Here is a 20,636-nt window from a genome sequence, read left to right as displayed (position 1 = left end):
ATTAGAAAAATTATGATAAAGAGTAAATGAGTGTCTAGGTGGTAACAAATTCATATTTTTCTAAATAGGTGAGATGTGGTAAATTTATATTAGAAAAATTATGATAAAGAGTAAAATAATTGATTTTTTTTTTCAAGAAGTAGACTTGTGATGCATGTACAACAATTAAACTTGAAAAATTTCATGAGAATTCAAAAATTAAAGACTACAAAAAATAACTATCTAAAATTCTCAGAGTTACATATAATGAATTTTAAAAAATCTAATTTTGCACTCCTAAATTTTTCTTTCAAGTTCCGCCACTGATCGCATGCGTGTTGAAGTAAATGTAGAATGTGTTTTCGTTCATCTCCCTCTCACACATTACCTCTTTATTGTCGTATTACTCTTCACCGTTGATTTCACCTCCCATCGTTATTCGTGTTAGTTTCATCTCATTGTGGGATCGCCTGCTCCAAATCGATAACATACTCTTTTATTTGCTTTTTCATCTTCAGTATTCCACTCACTCATTATGATAGTACTTTTTTGTTTAAGAGCTCATAACACCTTTCAATTTATTCATGATGTTGGTTGATGTCTAAGGTTTCAATCTTCCACTATTGTGGCCTTTGATTAAGTCCAACAAAAATCACCTCCAACTCCGATCTCTTGTTTTTATTTTCTTTTCTCTTTTCTCTTCGTTACTCTTTCACCGCATTCCAATTATACCATAGCATTATGTTGGCAACACTAATTTTGAGACAAACTTAGCTTCGAGAACCTCTTCTCCAGTTGGTATCTGTTGGCAAATTTTTCTGGAGTGTACAATTGTGTGAAGTATAACTAGATCCAATGCATGTATATTTATTTTTCATACGTACATAATTTGCTGTTAGTTTACACTGATACATTATTTGAAACTTTGATCAAATTATATACGAATAGTGTAAGTTAATCAAATCATTTTTAACTAGTCTTTAGTGGCACTTCAAAATAATTGTGCTATAGTTTTGGCATAATTTGCATTCATATTATATCGTATAGCAGTACAGCCAAGTGTGTGATACTAAGGATGTTTACAAAATTATATCATTCTCCTTCCACCTGTGCCAACTGTTTTCCTCTATGGCAATAAATGTCTTTCTACTTGTGAAGGATAAGCATTACAACAGATCACTTGGAAACTTAGAAAACAATTTAGTTGATATATAAAAAGATTTTGCTTGAACCAGAACTCAGTACAGGATAATCTTAAATGGAAATTTATAACAAGTTAGTTTCAAGTTTAAAGAAACAATGATGCTCTTCAAAATGTCACTTATAAATGCTGCCAAATTAATGCATTTACATTATATGCTGCACCAACCTATAAATAGATCTATGTGCATTTAAATATATATGCACCTTTCAATATCTTTTCATTTAAATATATACTCATATTTTATTTTATGTGTTTGTTTGTTTTAAATAACTGTCTTGAGATAATAATAGTTATATGATTCTATTGTGTTCACCTTTAATGAAAGTAATAAAGTACGATTAGGAATGAAATTAAAATAAGATGTTGATGAGGTTAATTTAGAAAGGAAATTTACTTAGGATGATATTTTACCTAGTTTGTTGTAGTTGAATATTGGAATTGATGTTGGAAGGAACAAGTTTATTATAATTTAAATTATGTAAGGCAAGAAAAAAGGTGAAAGAAAGGGTAAATTCAGACAATATTTAAGACTTAAAAGGTCTTGGACTAAGAGGCATTGGGACTAAAATGTGGGATGGATTAGTAGACATATGACAACAGAAAAATGAAAAAAAAAAAGTCTATTGTAGGTAGGAGCAATAGGACTATCAAGCTTGATGTCATGATTCACATAAGAAGATTAGAAAGTTTTGGACAACACTAAAAAAATTGGTATTCTTTTTTCACATTTGATAATAATATTGCAAATTAGTATGGAATTTATAATTGGGCCAGAACTTAAGCTATGAATTAAGAGGGAAAAACGAAGATTAGTTATGAATTAGCTAGGAATTATATCCCTTTCTAATTAGCTACCTGGATTTAGCTATGAAAAATCTTCTAGCAATTTGATAGGTAATCTTTCATAAAACCTTTTAGCTATGAATTAGTTATGAAATTTTCCGTAGCTAATATGTATAAAAATTTTGTAATGTAAATTTTATTTATTATAATATAAATATTGAATGTAATTACCATGATTTTTTTTTTATCATCATCCAACATATATTGAAGTTCAAAAGATACAAGATCTATGTTAAAATTTGATTACTGTTAGTTTAATATTTGTTCTTTGTGTGATTTTGATCAAGGATGTATTATAAGTTTTATTAATGTATAAAAAGGATATTCATTAGAATTTAAGACATTGAGGTAAACATTTAAAATATATTTTAATTTGAATATTTGTTTTCCTTTTATATATTTTTTAAAATATTTTTAATTTTTATCAACTAGGTTCCATTAATGTTTGCAAATTTGATAAATATTTTGGTTCTCGTAAAATTTTATTTGATATTCTAATTTGAAATGTATACAATTATAATTTCTTTCCAAATATTTGATATCGAAGAAACAATCATCCTCTTAATATTGAATATTTGAGAATATTATTATGTTTCATTACCGTAATTTTTTATTATTTTATAAAAATTAATTAATTAATATTGAAATAGTAAGAAAAATGGTACGAGTATAAGTACGAGAATATACTCGTTACTCGGTGGGAACGAAGATGCAACAATATTTGATACTCGTTGGGTTTGGATATGAGGATGAAGATGAATTTTTTATGAGAATGAAAATGGGATATTAAAATTCATCCTTGCCCTTCATCGTTGCCATCCCTACCCACATAGAACATTCCTAGTAATTTTGTTACTTTCTCGATTGCTTCAAATTTTAATCATTATACTTGATTTTGAGAAGGAAAAATATACTATAATAAATAATTTTGACACCTTTTTTTATGATTTGAGTTGGTATCCTCTAAGTTGTTTTTTATTTTTTTATTTTTTATTTTTTATATTTCAAAAGCACTAAAAGAATATCAGCTTAGGTTGTAAAAAATAGTTAAAATTTAGTTGTTATAGTATTATTTTCCTTTTAAGAATTGCAATGATTTAACTCAACGTTCCATCTTTGGTAAGATTGTGAAGAAAGTTAGATCTATCATTGATATGCTTACTTTCATCATGAAATACTAAATTTTAGAAAGCTTTATAAACTTATATTACATGATTTTTAAGTTGGATTTTACAAGTTTCTCTAATACTGTGTCACTTAGTGGACGAGACATAAATGATTTTAGGGTGATTAAAGTGTTCACTTGTAGAGATCTAAGAGAGAGGAAAAAAAAGGAATAATAGGATTTCATTGTTTTCTCATTCTCTCTCATATGTGAAGATTTGAAAGTGATTTGTATAAAATTATCATAATACCCACTATTATTTTTTGTTTTCTTAATTCAAGTTGATTCACCTACATGTTTTCTTGTTTATGCGAATTTCAAACAATCACTCCACAAAATAAATAAAAAAGTTGAAAAAGTAAATATATTGTATTTTTATTATTTTTATATTAGTATATATATTATTTATTTATTCATTTAAATATTTTTTATAAAATAAATCCAAATCATCTAAATATAATTTTATATTACTTTCAACATTAAAGACAATTTGATAATTTTATTTTTTTCAATTAAATTTAATTTTTAATCTATCACAATAATCAAATCAATCACAAATTTTATTTTTAAATTCACTCACTTTCATTTTTAAAACTTCACCCTTTCATTTTCTTTCAAATTCATCCTCTCCCAATCCTCAAATCAATCTTCTTCTTCACATCCAAATTCCTTTATATATATATATATATATATATATATATGTATGTATGTATATATTAAAAAATGTCATTATCAATAATAGGATAAGTCCTATCGGGGAAGCGAAATTTTCAAGATTTTTTTAGACATACTTGTTGAACTAAGCAACTCTTGTCTGTGTTTGACAACTAATGTGATTTTGTTTTATCTCCATGGCACATCCCATAATTTTCCACCACATGTTTGTGAAAAAATGTGGGTAATATCCAACATTACGAAGTTGCCACTTGATTTACCGAATAGCACTCGTGCCGCCACCATTATTAATATACCCTACTATCATGTTAGATTGCGGATCCATTTGGCATGAACATAAATTTTGTAAATTTATAATATCATGTTTATTTTTTTTTTTTTTAAATAACAAACTTTTTCTGTCACTTTTGAAAAACCAATGATTTTTAATTTGTAATTAGTTAGTGTGTAGGTCAATATAATTTTTACAGATTGGGGAACGAACCAAAATACAGTCAAAATAACCCACTTAATGTTTCTATTTAGTCAACGACACACAGCCATAATTGTCATCCTTCAACTTAATATGAGATTTTTAAAACGAAATTATCGGCAGAATAAACAATTATCTTAACTCTACCATGTAGGTCAAATTTTAACTGGTTGATTTTAAACACATGTTAATTATTAGAAAAAAAGATTATTTAGGTTTATGTTATTTAATTTTGTTCTCGAGTATACCTTTCTGCAAAACAGAGAAAATAATAATGTGTCAATTATGAAAATAATAAATGAGTTAGATAAAAAAAATCTATTAAAAGTTACAAAAAATTTAATATAAAAAATATTAATTATTTTTCATTATAAGTTTATTCCATAAATTAAAGAGCACATATAATAAAGCCTCGAAGGACATCGTCGTTTACTATTACACTGTGACTCGTTTTTTTGATTTGTCTAGTCTAAAACTAAGTGACAATAATTAAGGATGTAAAAAATATCTGTACCTACTGATATTTGTGGATAAAACTCGTAATGCAATGGGTACGAAACATATATTAAAAAAAGATATCCGCTACTCGTAGGTACGGGTATTTTTTATACTCGCATGTTAACGGGACGGGTACGAGTATCATAGTATCCGTATCCGTGGATATCCGTACCCGCTAAACTTTAATTCACAAAAATACTTATATATATATATATATATATATATATATATATATATATATATATATATATATATATATATATATATATATTAGTAAAAAACATTTTGACCTAATTTTTTTCTCAAGAATCAATCGAAGAAAGTTGACTTGTTGATCAAAGCACTGATTAAAGAATTTTCATTGTGTTGAACATCATTTTATGTTTATTTATTTAATTTTTGAATATTTGGACTTGTATGGACTTGCGTTTGTTTGAACGTTATTTTAAATTTATGAGAGTGGTGTATTTTATTTTATTTTATTTGAATTTATGATTAAATATTTATTTTTTAAATAATTTTGTAAATACCCGTGGGTACCCATGGATACCTGCGGATATGAAAAAAATTTACGGGTACTCGCATAACGGATACCCGACGAATATGGATACGGGTATGGAACGAATATTTATCCGACGGATAGGATGCGGAGGAGCTACTACCCGTACCCTACCCGCCCCGTTGACATCCCTAACAATAATAACTCGTGTTTAAACTAAAGATTTAGTTTTAAAGATTTATATTAAACTCGAAATAATTTAAAGATTATTTGAGTTGCTCTTATGATTCTAAATACTAATAATATCATATAACAAATATAGTTTTAAAAGATAAATTGATTATTTACTTTATTGAAGAATAAAAACATTACCTTATCAAATTTATTGGCTAGACATATCACCATAATGTAGGATGACAAATCAGTTTATGAATCTATAATTGACATTTGTTTTATTTTAATTTAAGCTTTTGTTTTTCCAAACGAAGTTTAATTTTGCGTGTATTTTTTATTTCTTTTACTAATTTCTTTTTAAATGAAATGAGTTGTGAATTTAATCCCTGTCCTGTCCATTTGTATGGCAAATAAATACGAAAGTCAGCTTTTTGCCTGACTCTAAGTTACTTAAGAATGTCGTGTGAACCCTTTGTTTTATTGAGGGGTTTATTCTTGATTATTTGATTCATATAGATACAAACACGTTACAATTCTAATTGTGAGGTAAGAACCTAAATTCTAATTGTGAGATAAGAACCTGATAACTTATATTGCGCTAGAGAAATGATAGGTTGACACCCATATTTGACTACTTTTTTTATTACCTTCATAAATTATAAGTTAATTTGTCTTGAGTTACAAGGTATTTTTAAGTTGGTAAAAAAGGTGGTCAAATGTGGGTGTCAACCTATCATTTCTTATTACATTATTTTTTGTTTTTTTCTTTCATAATTGTACCAAAAAACCTTATATGCAACAGTAAATTTGTTTGAATATGTCATTGCAACATGTTTAGGAAGAACAGAGGTAAACTATAGGGAAAGGAGTATTTTAAAATTGTTTGGAGTACAATGCATAATGCTTCTTGATGAAGAGTTTGAGGAACATCGTATTTAACGGAGTCACTCTGGCTTAGAGTTTCTCAGTTGTTTGAGATAATCAATCAAGGCCGTTAAATTGTTGAACGATGAGCCACCCTCTTGAACAGCTTGTATGGCAGTTTTCCCAAACTCTTTTGCTCGCCGTCTGATTAGCAAGGATTCATCAGCGCCGTCCATGATCCTCCTCATAGCCTTCTCTATGCAAGCTCTGTCCACAAGCTTTTCACTCTCGAAGAAAGCAGAGAGGTTCCACTCGTCTGCGCCCACCTCCACCCCAATCCCCCGCACCTGCGTTATTAACTTTTCATTGTAGAACTGGTCGCTGTGAACGGGCCACGTAACCATGGGAACACCAGCCGCTACGCTTTCCACGGTGGAGTTCCACCCACAGTGCGTAAGGAACGCGCCAACAGCGGGATGGTTCAGGATAAGAACCTGTGGAGCCCAGCCTCTGATAATAATCCCCTTCTCTCCATTCCTCTCCTCAAACCCCTTCGGTAGCCATTTCTCTTTCTCTTCTTCCTTCTCCTCTTCCTTTTCTTTCTTCTCCGGAACCACCCATATGAATCCATAACCCGACGCTTCTATAGCGCATGCAATCTCGTAAAGCTGTTTATCCGGGAAATAGCAGAGGGAACCAAAACTTATGTACACAACCGAGTTCACCTGCTTCGAGTCAAGCCAACTCACACACTCCTGCATACTCAGCACGCTCTTTGCCCCTCTCTCCGCTTTCTCCAGAGCGGTTCTACGAGCAAGACACGCTGGCCCGAGGTGCCAGGCCTTGTGCCCAGTAGTTCTCTCGTAGTGGCTGAGGTACTCTTCGCCATCAAGCTCGACGAAGTTGTTGATAATGAAACCATCGCTTTTGAGCGCCATCGCGAGCAGAGGTTCTATGAATTCCCGCGAGTCCTTGGGCGGAGATGATCTCAAGGTGATGTGGTGAGGGAAATCGGGAATGGCAAAGGGACCGGTGGCATGGATGCTGAGCGTTTTGACGGACTCCATGGCGCAAATGGAAAAGAGGGAGAATCCGTTGAAAACGAGCCTGGGGATGCGAAGCTTGTTTGCCAAGTCATGGACCCAGGGGTATAGAAAATCGGCGACGACGCAATCCGGTGGGTCCTGCTCCAGGAAACTCTCGATGGATTGGCGGAGCAGCATGGTGGCCGTGTAGATTTTATAGGAATTGTAGATGTCGGTGACGCCGGTCAGGTTTTCGACTCCGTCGGGCAGGCCTACTTCTTGGGAAGGGAATTGGAGGGTGTGGAGACGGAAGTTATGGGATGGTTTAAGGTGTTGGGCGTTGGAAGGGGTGGTGATGACGGTGACGTGATGGCCGCGTGAGGCGAAGAATTGGGCTATGTCGCAGAGAGGTATCATGTGACCCGCTGCGAGGTAGGGGATGAAGTAAAGCTTGAGTGGGTGATCTTCTACGTCCATTCTGCCTGAACTCAACTCAACTCAACACAACAACACAACACTCTCTGGCACCCACTTTATAGTTTGAACGAGCCAGAAGCCGTTTTTGTTGATGAAGCTTTGCGGTCTGTGAATCTAACCCTAAACAGGACAGGACAAAATATGCGTGTTGCCCAAGGTCAATTTTCTTTGGAAGCAATGGGTTTCCTTATACAGCTTGTGAACTATGCAAGTCTTATACAATTAAGTCACTTTTGCATATAATTTTTTAATTTGGTTTAACCGTAGTAAAGTTTGTTTGAGTCAAAGTGGAGAATGGAAAGATGTTTACGAGGAAGCACGTGGAATCAAGAAATCATATACAGGTCATCATGTTGTCTTGATGTGCAGACCTTCATAGCGACAACGCCGAACCGACTCTGCCGGGGAGACAAACATACGTAATTTAACATCATCTCTCATCTCTTATATCATATTTTCACCACCTCACTAACATGTTATAATAATATAATTTTTTTCAATTAATAATGTAATTTTTAAATGTCATTTATTGACAGTACAATAAGTGCGTAAGCTGTTAGATAGAAATGAAATTTGTGAAACCTTATTTTTTTTATCAGTCTCATTCATAAGGAGCTTTAGCTCCGATCAATTTGTTTCTATTAGCCAAAGTGCTAAGGTTTAGTGCCGACGGAGTGGATTTTCTCAGACGTATTAATTTAAGAAATGTCCAATTATACAAGAAATTTTGTAGCATTGTTAGAAAAGTGCATTACAAGGGAATGAGCGTTTGTTTCGAAATAACAAAACTTGATAAATTTTCTTCCATAATGGATCCATTTATCATGACTTTTCAGTGTCGGCTGTGAAAAATACAGTGTAGGGGCAATCACTTCTTCGACTTGTTCTAAAGCCGCATCAAAACTTGCTACTGCAGTTTTCAAAGCAAACTTTGAATTTCACATTCACTTTTTCTCGTCACTCCAGCCTGCAGTTTCGTGGCATACAGTCTTTGAAATCACATGTAATAAAACTCTAACTTCAACATACATCATTCTAAATTCATCAACATTTTTTTATACAGTTAATGTTAAAATCGTTTCAAATAAAGCTCAATTACACACTTATACATTTGACATCAACAATTTTTTTATACGGTAAACGTTAAAATCGTTTCAAAAAAACCACAATTACACACTTATATATTTGTCATGCTAGCGAAAAATAACGTGGAAAATGAATGTAAAAACGTGTTAAATTTTTTTTTTTTTAAGTAAGAGAGCAAACGAAGGTGGACTGTAAATTTTTTTTTAATATACTTTTACATGTAAAATTACGATAGTAAACAAATTAAAAAAAATACAATTGTTTATTTATGACTAAGAAATTGTGTTGCCGATTATGTAAAAGAAGTTGAAATTGTGAGATGACGACATGAATTTCAATTCAACTTTTTTTGTAATGAGCAGTTTTTTATGATGTGCACAACGTTATCAAGAAACTGTATTCACCGACGGTCGCAAACATTCCTAATGGTCGTAAATATCTCTAACGACTGAATTAGCTACCAACACTAAATGGAAGTAAAAATTATAGTCGGTAAACATCTCAAGTCATTTAAATTTTGATCGTTAATCGATTTTTAAAATTTGATCACCTTAAATTGTTGATAACTAATTCGATAGTTAAAATTAACAAATTTAATTTAATAAAAATGTTTTTGATCGTTAATTCGATTACAAATTTGATTTCCATTTAATTAAAATAACTATCAGTATCTAAATATGTAACTGAAATATGTAATTAAATCAGTGACCATATAACAATAGCTGAATCGATTATTAATATGACAATGATACTTTAATCCACTTTTTTGACTCATTTTTAACTCACCATTTTGATTATCACAATACATCACTTGAAATAATCAAAATAAATGATCTAGTGGTAATTGAAGGAATGTGTTAAAAATGAGTCAAAAGATGTGGGTTAAACTATTTTTATCTTATTAATATTGTCAGTCATTATTTCAATTTCAACAAAACTTGTTTTTTGAAGGGAAAATTGTAATCTAAATTTTACAATAAACATGTGTCATCGGAATAGCATAATGACCCTTTTAGTTAGAGTTGTTGTTGATCTTTACACACAGGCTCGTGCTTGTTGCAAGCCTCCGACTCCATTACACTCTCGTATCCCCTTGTTTAATTTTTAACTTCCTTAGGACATTTGTAGTATATAACTTGAGTTCTTATAGAGAGATTGTTGACCTAAGAGTATAAAGTTACATATCCTCCTCCAAATATGGAACCTTGGTATATTCAACCAAGAACCCATAAACATAAACAAACAACCCAAATTACAAGAAAACCAAAAATACAAATAAAAACCCCCCCTAAAGTCTTTTATCTAGGTTTTATGGGTATTCCTTAATATGTTACACTTTAGGGGGTTTGACTTTTTTTAAAACTCCAAACAATAAACCATAGGTGAAAGTAAAGATCAATTGATAAAATCTATCGAAAAACTTAGATAATTTTATAAAATATTCACTTGCGCAAATGATTTGGACTAAGTCATCCTTAGTATAAAGTTATAATTGTATTGAGAGTTTGGTAACAAAAATAATGCCTATTACGAACAAGTTGAGAAATGAGTAGCCCAAGAGACAATGTGTTTGTGTAGAAAAACATAAGAAATTAAATGAACTCTTAAATGCACTATCAAGAAGTATTTAAGAGGTGTTTAAGAAATGGTTGTTGGATTTTATACTCATATTACTTGAACAACACGTCTACATATTAATTGGGATTTTCCTTAAACTCTTCATCTTCCGGGCTTTAGAGTGTGTTTAGATGTGATAGGTAATTTGAAGGGTTTTTTTTTTTTTTGTATTTCAGGGTCTTTGACCACAAAATTGTAAAATATGGCTCGTTTTTTTTTAAACAAATTGGGTCAGTATGGAGGAAGACGACATTTAGGATGAAGTGGTCCTCCACCCTGCAGATCTTTTTTTTTGAAGTAATGTCCTCGTTGAAAATGATGACTTTGTTTAAATTGAAAAGTGAAGTCGTCATCTAACATGACGCCTTCACTTTTCACTCTCTTTTTTTTCAAACTTTTCAGTTTTAATTATTTTAAATTTTTCTTTTCAAAATTTTCACTTTTCATTATTTTTTTTAAAATATTTCAGATTTTTTTATTTTTTTTTTCAGATTTAATGGTTTTTTTCATTATTTTTCCTTTTTTTCAAATTTTTCAATTTTCATTATTTTTTTTAATTTTTTAGTTTTGATTATTGTTTTTTTTAATTTTTCGATTTCGTTATTTTTTCTTCTTTTTTTTAAATTTTCAGTTATCAATTTAAAAAAACAAAACAATAAAAAGAAAAAAATTGAAAAAGTGAAGTCGTCATGTATGAGGACGACTTCATGTTTTCTAAATAGAACAAAACGTCATCTAACATGATGATATTACCTTTTTAAAAAAATAAAGAAATCAGTCGGGAAAAGGATGATTGCACCTTCAATGTCATCTTCCACCTTGACGACTATCCATTTTCTCAAAATGAAAAATAAGAAACTCACTTATACAAATTTTACTTCCAATAAATCCCAAAATACAAAAAAGTCGGATTTGAAAGAGAACGAGTGAAAGGATTTGAAAAGATGAAAAAATAATTGTGTGTTGTTTGAATTAAGACATTTGAATGGATGGATAAAAGAATTTGAAGATTAAATTTTGAGATTTTGTGAGAGATGTGACAAATTTGATAAATTAAAAAATTAATTTATATAAAAAAAAGAATGATTAAATAAAGTATAATTAATATAAATTATGTTAAATTGATATGTAAATTGTTGTTATTATATATTTATATTATTGTTATTATTATTATTTATATTACTATTATCTACTGTTATATTATTAATTTAGTAATAATATATATTTTATTTTATCCATTGTATTATTATAAAAATATAATAAAATTTAATCACATAAAAATAAAACATATAGACAAATCTAACAAAATAAGTATATATATATATATATATATATATATATATATATTTATTTATTTATTTATTTATTTATTCTGAATGTCACTGTTCCTTTTCGAATCTTCGCGTCAATACGAAAAATTTTAAAAGTAATTCACTTTGATTTTTGTGTAATTTTTCATTGGTTTAAGAGCTATCAGCGCAAATCATCGATCCCTTAATTTTCGTCGAAAACAAAGACTGGATTGTACGATTCTATATATCTATCTCAATTATCAATTCCACAAGAACAAATGTTCACCATAAGATTCTAAGTCCAGCGTATCATTTATCATATATTTTATTAGAAAAAAATATTATTTAGGTTTATGTTATTTAATTTTTGTCTCGACTGTACCTTTTTTTCAAAACAGAGAAAATGGTAATATGTCAATTATGAAAATAATAAATGGGTTAAATTATTTCAAGATCTCTATTTTTACGGGTGAAATCTCAAATAGATCCTCTCATTTATATTTGACTAAATTGAGTTTCTATTTCTGAAAACTCATTGCAATTAGATGGTTTCCGTTAGTAGTACATTAATGATATTAACTATGTATCACGTGTCAGCACGTATCTTTTAATTTTTTTATTTTTTTTTATAACTTTTTTTTTAAAGATAAAAAAAATTGTCACGTGTCAATCTGACATTATGCCATATAGAGACAATGTGATTATGGCCATGGCAGTGTCACGTGTCACGTGTCACTATTGACTATTGGATGTGAGAAATCTCGATATAGTCTCTATATATGTTATTTTGTCTCAATTTGGTCCCAATTTTTTTGAAATTGCATTAATTTAATCCCTATATCAAATTTAATTTTTAGATACATTTTAAAATGGTATTCTTAATATAATTAATATTTTTAACAAAATTAAGTTTATTTAAATGTATATTTTGCAAAAACTTTATAAATTCAAATATAAAATTTTAAAATAATTTTATAACAATTTTAAATAAATATATTTATCTAAAATTTTACAATTCAATTTATAAAATTGTTATTTTTAAACCAACTCTAACATTTGCTTATAAATTATTGATATATAAATATTTGAAACAATATTTAAATAAAGTTCAATGCAAAATATACATTTAAATAAACTTAATTTTGACAAAAATATCAATTTTAATAAAAATACCAATGTAAAATTCATATAAAAATTAAATTTGATATAAGGATGGAATTGATTCATTTTTAAAAAAATTGGGACCAAATTGAGAAAAAATAACAAATACAAGATCTACATTGAGACTTTTCACATCGAATAATAACACGTGGCATTACCACCGCCACATCACATTGTCTCTGTCACGGCACCATGTCATAATGACACGTGACATTTAAAAAACAAAATTCTAAAAACAAATCAAAAAAATCTAAAAAATCAAGTGCTGATACGTGACATAGAATTACCAGTGTTAGTGTACTACTAACAAAGATGACTTCAATGCAACGAATTTTCAAAAATAGAGACTTAATTGAGTCAAATAAAAATGAGGGGACCTACTTAAAATTTCATTACAAAAATATAGATTTATGGAATGATTTAATCTAAAAATAAATCTATTAAAAGTTGCAAACAATTTAATATAAAAATATTAATTATTTTTCATTATAAGTTTATTCCATAAATTAAAGAGCACATAGAATAAAGCCTCGAGGGACATCGTCGTTAACTATTACTTTGTGAAATTAATAAAACTCAAATAACCCTCTCATGTTTTTTAAATTCCATTTGAATCCTTAAAATTGACTCGTCTTTTTATTTATCCTGATGTCTAATCTAAAACTTAAGTGAAAATAATAATACGTGGTTAAACTAAAGATTTAATTTTAGAGATTTAAATTAAACTCGAAATAATTTAAAGATTATTTGAGTTACTCTTATAATTGTAAATATTATTAATATGATATAACAAATTAATGACTCTAAATTACTTATGAATGTCGAGTGAACCCTTTTTTTATTGAGGGGTTTATTCTTGATTATTTTAATCACATAGATACAAACACGTTACAATTCTAATTGTAATTGACAAGGTAAGAACACCGAGGTTTTTTTTATTTATTTATGGGTCGGTTTAATCATGAATTTGTAAATTAAGGTTCGTTAAATTTTTTTTTTCTCAAAATTGGAATATATCATCGTGAAGGAGGACGACATTAAAAGTGAACATTTTTATAAAATATAATAAATAGAATTGATATCACAATATAATACAGTTAATTGATCTTATGAAATAATTATAATAGTTTATGATTCGTGTGAACATTTTTTTTTTAAATTTTTTTTGAATAATAATATAATTGTTATTATATTTATTTAACCATTAAAAATACTAATACTAATAATACTATAAATTATAAATTATACAAATTTTAAAAGATTAAAACTCTATTTAACAATATTATTTATTATAACAATATTTTCTATAATTAAAAAACAACACTTATAATAATAACACCATTATAAATAGTAATAATGATAATAAAAATAATAATGAACTAATAATAATAATAATTATTATGCTATAAATATTAATATTAATGCTAACACTAAGACTAATGTGAACTATAATAATTTATAATTATATATAAAGATATACATTAACAACAAATAATTACACAAATATAAAAATAAAATGAACAAAACAAATAAAAAGTGCAAGTAATTGAAATATGATCTTGTGGTAAATAAATGTAAAATGTGTGTTTAACTATAATAATAATAATAATAATAATAATAATAATAGATATTGCAACCGAGATCGTGGCGGGACAGCGAAAATATATTTTTAAAAAATCAAACTATACAAAAACCTTAAAAAAATAGTCTTCAAAACCAAATTTGGATTCGGAAATCGGTTACATGTGAGGAATGTATTAGCACCCCACAACATTTGTCTTAAGACAGTTCCCCGGTTCCCTCTTTAATTAATTAAGTATGTAAGATAAAATTTGATGTTTAAAATATTTATTGTTCTCAAAAAATCAAACAAAATAAAAACACCTACAAAATAATAAAGATTAAAAACAAAATTAAGTTTTTATTTTATTGGCTCGACGACGTATTTTAATTTTGGAAAATCATGGATAACGTAGTTCTTTATAAAAAAAATGTTGTTTGATATTATTATTATTTTCTAAATTATATATATATATATATATATTATTAATATCAAGAGAATCAACATTCTACAATAAAAGATTTAATTATCAAGCAAATCAGAGACTTGACATAATATTCAAAAAACAATTTTATAATTTTTATTTATTATTACTATTATTATTATTATTATTATTTTTAGAAAAACAATTAAAAGCCTATGAACGAGTATTTTGATTATCAAGCAAGTTCGACACTTGACATGTATTCAATATTTATATAAAAGAAATAATATTTTTTTATTTTTTATTTATTTATTATTATTTCTTTTAGAGATAATTAAAGTCTAAAAAAATCTTTTTAATTACCAAGGTAATGACATTCCAAATAAAATGAGAGAAGGGTTGAGCATATCAGTGACAAATCCAAATCCAAAATCATCTAACGTCGAGACCCCAAGCCCCCACACATTTAGTCATACAACATGTCAATCGATCATACATTTGATATTATAAGAGAATCTAAGCAGTACATGAATAATATTGGGAGCAAAGATAATTTACCTTAAGTTGGCCCCTTTTGCGTGGGTGCTCTAGTAATAAAAAATAGAAGGGTTTTAGATTTTTTTTTCTGTGTCTTCCATTGGATAAGTTTTGTGCTTATATAGGCACCTTGGTACCACTACAATCCTAATCTTTAATTATAATAAAAATATTTGAGGAATGGATTGGTCATGATGAAAACATATTATACCAATTAAATTGTTGCATAATATCCACAACGGTATTGATTATAATTATTAACGAAATATTGTCTGTAATTACAAGAATCTTTTCCATCACATAAAGATCGTGATCAAATTATAATATTATTCATACAATCGATTCTAATTGTTACCAGAAATATTTTCTTCTAATTATCGGGAATATTTGCGTCTAATTATTAAAATAATACCTTCTGTATCTGACAAATCAAATAGACACATCATGTAAATGCAAGATATTTATTCAAATTATTATAAAAAATATTGTTCCTGATATTATACCATTATCTAAAAAAAGAAATTATAAAACGTCATTTTCTGACATGTCATGTGAAGAGTGTAGATAGCAAATAATGGGGTGAAAATATGTATAAAACATTTGGACTCATAAAAAGGGCGTGATAATTAAAACAAATTAGATTCTGCTTCCCTTTTCTTTTTTTTTCTTTTTTTTTTCAGGATAGAATTAAAGTTAAAAACCTAACATATTTTTATTTTATTTCATTTTTATTTTTTATTTAACAAAACAAATGCATTCACCGGACAAAATTGGGTGTTGACAATAGATAATAGATAATAATAATAACACTAAAATAATATCCCATAGTGATAAAAGTAATAGTAATAATAATAATAATCTATAACAATATATAAAGAGGATTCCCTCTTTTGTCTTTACTTTTCATTTTCCAATTTTAACTTTAATTATTATTTTAAAAATTAATTATTTTATAATTAGTTTATTTTTAACCATTTTTTCAAAATCTCTTTTATTTTGACCGTTATTTTAAAAACTCTTTTTTTAACAATTATTCTATTTAACAACTATTTTAAAATTTATATATATATATATATATATATATATATATATATATATATATATTTCGAAAGTAAATATTCTTGATCTAACTCAAATTCTTATAAAAATTAAAAAATGCGAACACATTGCGACATCGCCTGAGTTTTTGCTAGTAATAACAATAATAACACTACACTAGCATAAACACAGGCGCGATTAGGCGCGAGCGCCTGTGTGTACACATTTTTTGAACATGCATGATATTATATAAGTAGTTAATGATATTGTAATATTGTATTTATCAAAAATAAATGTATGGAGAAAATATGAGAAAATAATTGTTAATGAATAAGAGAAAAAAAAGAAGGAAATAAATAAATAATTTTATAAAAATTTGTAAAAGTAACATTAATTTTAAAAAATTTAACAAATAATTATATCGTAAAGGGTAAAGTTAGAATTATAAAATGTGGACACAAAAGAGGAATCCTCCTTATATAGTTATAGATTTACAAAGAGATAAATATCTTTGGTGTCTTTTTTTGTTTTTTAAATTTTATCCTCTTAACTGTTATATTTTAAACTTAAATAATTATTTGAAATAAAAAGGTTATTTTTCAGTTTTATTATTTTACTAATTTTAGTAACTATTCTTTTGAATTGAAATATTATTCAAATCAAATGTAAAGATAAATAACCAACAAACAAATAAAATGGTAAAGTAATTGAACCATGATTTAAGTAGAAGTAAAATGTGTATGTAATAATAATAATAATAATAATAATAATAATAATAATAATAATAATAATAATAATTATTATTATTATTATTATTATTATTATTATTATTATTATTATAGTTCTTAATTAATAATAATAGTAGTAATAATGATAATAATAATAGTAATAATTAATAATAATAGTATTAATAATGATAATAATAATAATAATAATAGTAATAATTAATAATAATAATAATAATAATGATAATAATAATAATAATGATAATAATAACTTATATTGCATTATTTTTTGTTTTTTCTTTCATAATTGTACTAAAAGATCTTAGGCAACAGTAAATTTGTTTGAATATGTCATTGCAAGTGAATAGTAGTAATTAAGTAACAAAGAATTGTATTTAATGGAATTTGCAACATGTTTAGGAAAAACACAGGAGAACTATAGGGAAAGAAGTATTTTTAAATTATTTGGGATACAATGCATATATACTTCTTGACGAAGAGTTTGAGGAACATCGTATTAAACGGAGTCACTCTAACTTGGAGTTTCTCAGTCGTTTGAGATGATCAATCAAAGCCGTTAAATTGTTGTACGATGAACCACCCTCTTGAACAGCTTGTATGGCAGTTTTCCCAAACTCTTTTGCTCGCCGTCTGATTAGCAAGGATTCATCAGCGCCGTCCATGATTCTCCTCATAGCCTTCTCTATGCAAGCTCTGTCCACAAGCTTTTTACTCTCGAAGAAAGCAGAGAAGTTCCACTCGTCTGCGCCCACCTCCACCCCAATCCCCCGCACCCGCGTTATTAACTTCTCATTGTAGAACTGTTCGCTGTGAACGGGCCACGTAATCATGGGAACCCCAGCAGCTACGCTCTCCAGGGTGGAGTTCCACCCGCAGTGCGTAAGGAACGCGCCAACAGCGGGATGGTTCAGGATAAGCACCTGCGGAGCCCAGCCTCTGATAATAATCCCCTTCTCTCCATTCCTCTCCTCAAACCCCTTCGGTAGCCATTTCTCTTTCTCTTCTTCCTTCTCCTCTTCCTTTCCTTTCTTCTCCGGAACCACCCATATGAATCCATAACCCGCCGCTTCTATAGCGCATGCTATCTCGAAAAGCTGTTTATCCGGGAAATAGCAGACGGAACCAAAACTTATGTACACCACCGAGTTCACTTGCTTCGAGTCAAGCCAACTCACACACTCCTGCACACTCACCACGCTCTTTGCCCCTCTCTCCGCTTTCTCCAAGGTGGTTCTGCGAGCAAGACACGCTGGCCCGAGGTGCCAGGCCTTGTGCCCAGTAGTTCTCTTGTAGTGGCTGATGTATTCTTCCCCGTCAAGCTCCACAAAATTGTTGATAATGAAACCATCGCTTTTGAGCGCCATCGCGAGTAGGGGTTCCAAGAATTCCCGTGCGTTCTTGGGCGGAGATGAGCTCAAGGTGATGTGGTGAGGGAAATCGGGAATGGCAAAGGGACCGGTGGCATGGATGCTGAGCGTTTTGACGGACTCCATGGCGCAAATGGAAAAGAGGGAGAATCCGTTGAAAACGAGCCTGGGGATGCGAAGCTTGTTTGCCAAGTCATGGACCCAGGGGTATAGAAAATCGGCGACGACGCAATCCGGTGGGTCCTGCTCCAGGAAACTCTCGATGGGTTGGCGGAGCAGCATGGTGGCCGTGTATATTTTATAGGAATTATATTTTTCGGTGACGGCGGTCGCGTTTTCGATTCCGTCGTGCAGGCCTACTTCTTGGGAAGGGAATTGGAGGGTGTGGAGACGGAAGTTATGGGATGGTTTAAGGTGTTGGGTGTTGGAAGGGGTGGTGATAACGGTGACGTGATGGCCGCGTGAGGCGAAGAATTGGGCTATGTCGCAGAGAGGGATCATGTGACCCGCTGCGAGGTAGGGGATGAAGTAAAGCTTGAGTGGGTAGTCTTTTACGTCCATTCTGCCTGAACTCAACTCAACACAACACTCTCTGGCACCCACTTTATAGTTTGAACGAGCCATAAGCAGTTTTTGTGGATGAAGCTTCGGTGTCTGGGAATCTAACCCTAAACAGGACAGGACAAAATATGCGTGTTACCCAAGGTCCATTTTCTTTGGAAGCAATGGGACGGTTGCCATTAGATTAGATATTATCATCTGCCTCAGTGTCGGCAGTGGAAAATACACTTTTGAAATAACAAAACTTGATAATTTTTCATCCACACATGATGAATCAATTTAGAAAAATATTTTTTACTTCTAAATTTTTTATAATTAATTTTATCTTATAATAATATTTTTTAAGTGATTTTTTTATTTTTTTATTTTTAATATTTTAAAATCACTTAAAATAATAACACATGTTATAAAAGAAAATCGTAAAAAGTTTAGTATTCAAAATATATTTTTCATCTATTTATCATGACTTTTCAGTGTCGACAGTGGAAAATACACTGTAGGAGCAATCTCTTCTTCGACTTGTTCGAAAGTCGCATGAAGCTTGCTGCTACATTTTTCAAAGCAAATTGTGAATTTAACGTTCACTTTTTCTCATGGCATACAATCTTTGAAATGTGAGGTTGTGTGAGGGTTTGTGAGAAAAATTTCAAATTCTATTTTTTTTAGGGTATTTGAATTTTTTCTAATATAGTTAATTGAAATATTTCAAAAAAATGCATGTATTTTAAATGTTTTCTAATTTTTTTATCCAAACAAAACATTTTATTACAAAGAATTTCGAATTCTCTAAATAAATGAATCACTCTCTTGAATTGTCTCATCCAAACACACCATAAACTTCAATATACATCATTCTAAATTTTCTTCATCAACATTTTTTTATAAAGATAACGTTAAAATCGTTTCAAAAAACACAATTACACACTTATACATTTGACATCAACATTTTTTTATAGGCTTAAATAATGATTTTGTCATAGTTTTTATTTGGTTTTTTCAATTTAGTCATACTTGTATTTTTTTTTTCAATTTCGTCATAATATTCGTCAATTTAATTCAATTTGGTCATTTTCGCCAACACTATTAAAATAGTTAACGGATTGTGAACCGTAATTGTCACGTCTCATTTTTGTGATTGTTAAATTTTTTTAAACTTTTTTTAAATAACTTTTTTTTTATTTAAAAAAATGTCCACGTGTCAAACTCATATCATATCACATGTCATTTTATGATTTTTTTAATTTAATTTTTTTATTAAAAAAATCCACGTGTCAAGCCAATATCATACCACGTGTCAAGGTTAGTTTATTATATTCAATTTGGTCCTAATATTCTTTTTTTTTCAATTTTGTCCTAATATTTTTTAAAAAT

General features: G+C 29.1%; 2 protein-coding genes across 2 annotated transcripts; both read right to left on the bottom strand.

Moving 5' to 3' along the window:
• Positions 1–6,303: 6,303 nt before the first annotated feature.
• On the bottom strand, positions 6,304–7,890 carry LOC114176882 (UDP-glucose flavonoid 3-O-glucosyltransferase 7-like). The gene has a single exon (XM_028062067.1). It carries the CDS (start codon positions 7,873–7,875, stop codon positions 6,454–6,456), a length of 1,422 nt encoding a protein of 473 aa, XP_027917868.1. The 5' UTR covers positions 7,876–7,890; the 3' UTR covers positions 6,304–6,453.
• Positions 7,891–17,684: 9,794 nt separating this feature from the next.
• Positions 17,685–19,408, bottom strand: LOC114177834 (UDP-glucose flavonoid 3-O-glucosyltransferase 7-like). The gene has a single exon (XM_028063408.1). It carries the CDS (start codon positions 19,326–19,328, stop codon positions 17,844–17,846), a length of 1,485 nt encoding a protein of 494 aa, XP_027919209.1. The 5' UTR covers positions 19,329–19,408; the 3' UTR covers positions 17,685–17,843.
• Positions 19,409–20,636: the final 1,228 nt, after the last annotated feature.

The sequence above is a fragment of the Vigna unguiculata genome, chromosome 3 (genome assembly GCF_004118075.2).
Source record: "Vigna unguiculata cultivar IT97K-499-35 chromosome 3, ASM411807v1, whole genome shotgun sequence".
Taxonomy (NCBI): Eukaryota; Viridiplantae; Streptophyta; class Magnoliopsida; order Fabales; family Fabaceae; genus Vigna; species Vigna unguiculata.
The sequence above is the reverse complement of the archived record's forward strand: the minus strand, read 5'-3'. Positions and strand labels throughout refer to the sequence as shown.

Bases quoted from the DNA above. Each gene is read 5' to 3' on its own strand.
- LOC114176882 (XM_028062067.1), bottom strand. From the start codon at position 7,875: ATGGACGTAGAAGATCACCCACTCAAGCTTTACTTCATCCCCTACCTC.
- LOC114177834 (XM_028063408.1), bottom strand. From the start codon at position 19,328: ATGGCTCGTTCAAACTATAAAGTGGGTGCCAGAGAGTGTTGTGTTGAG.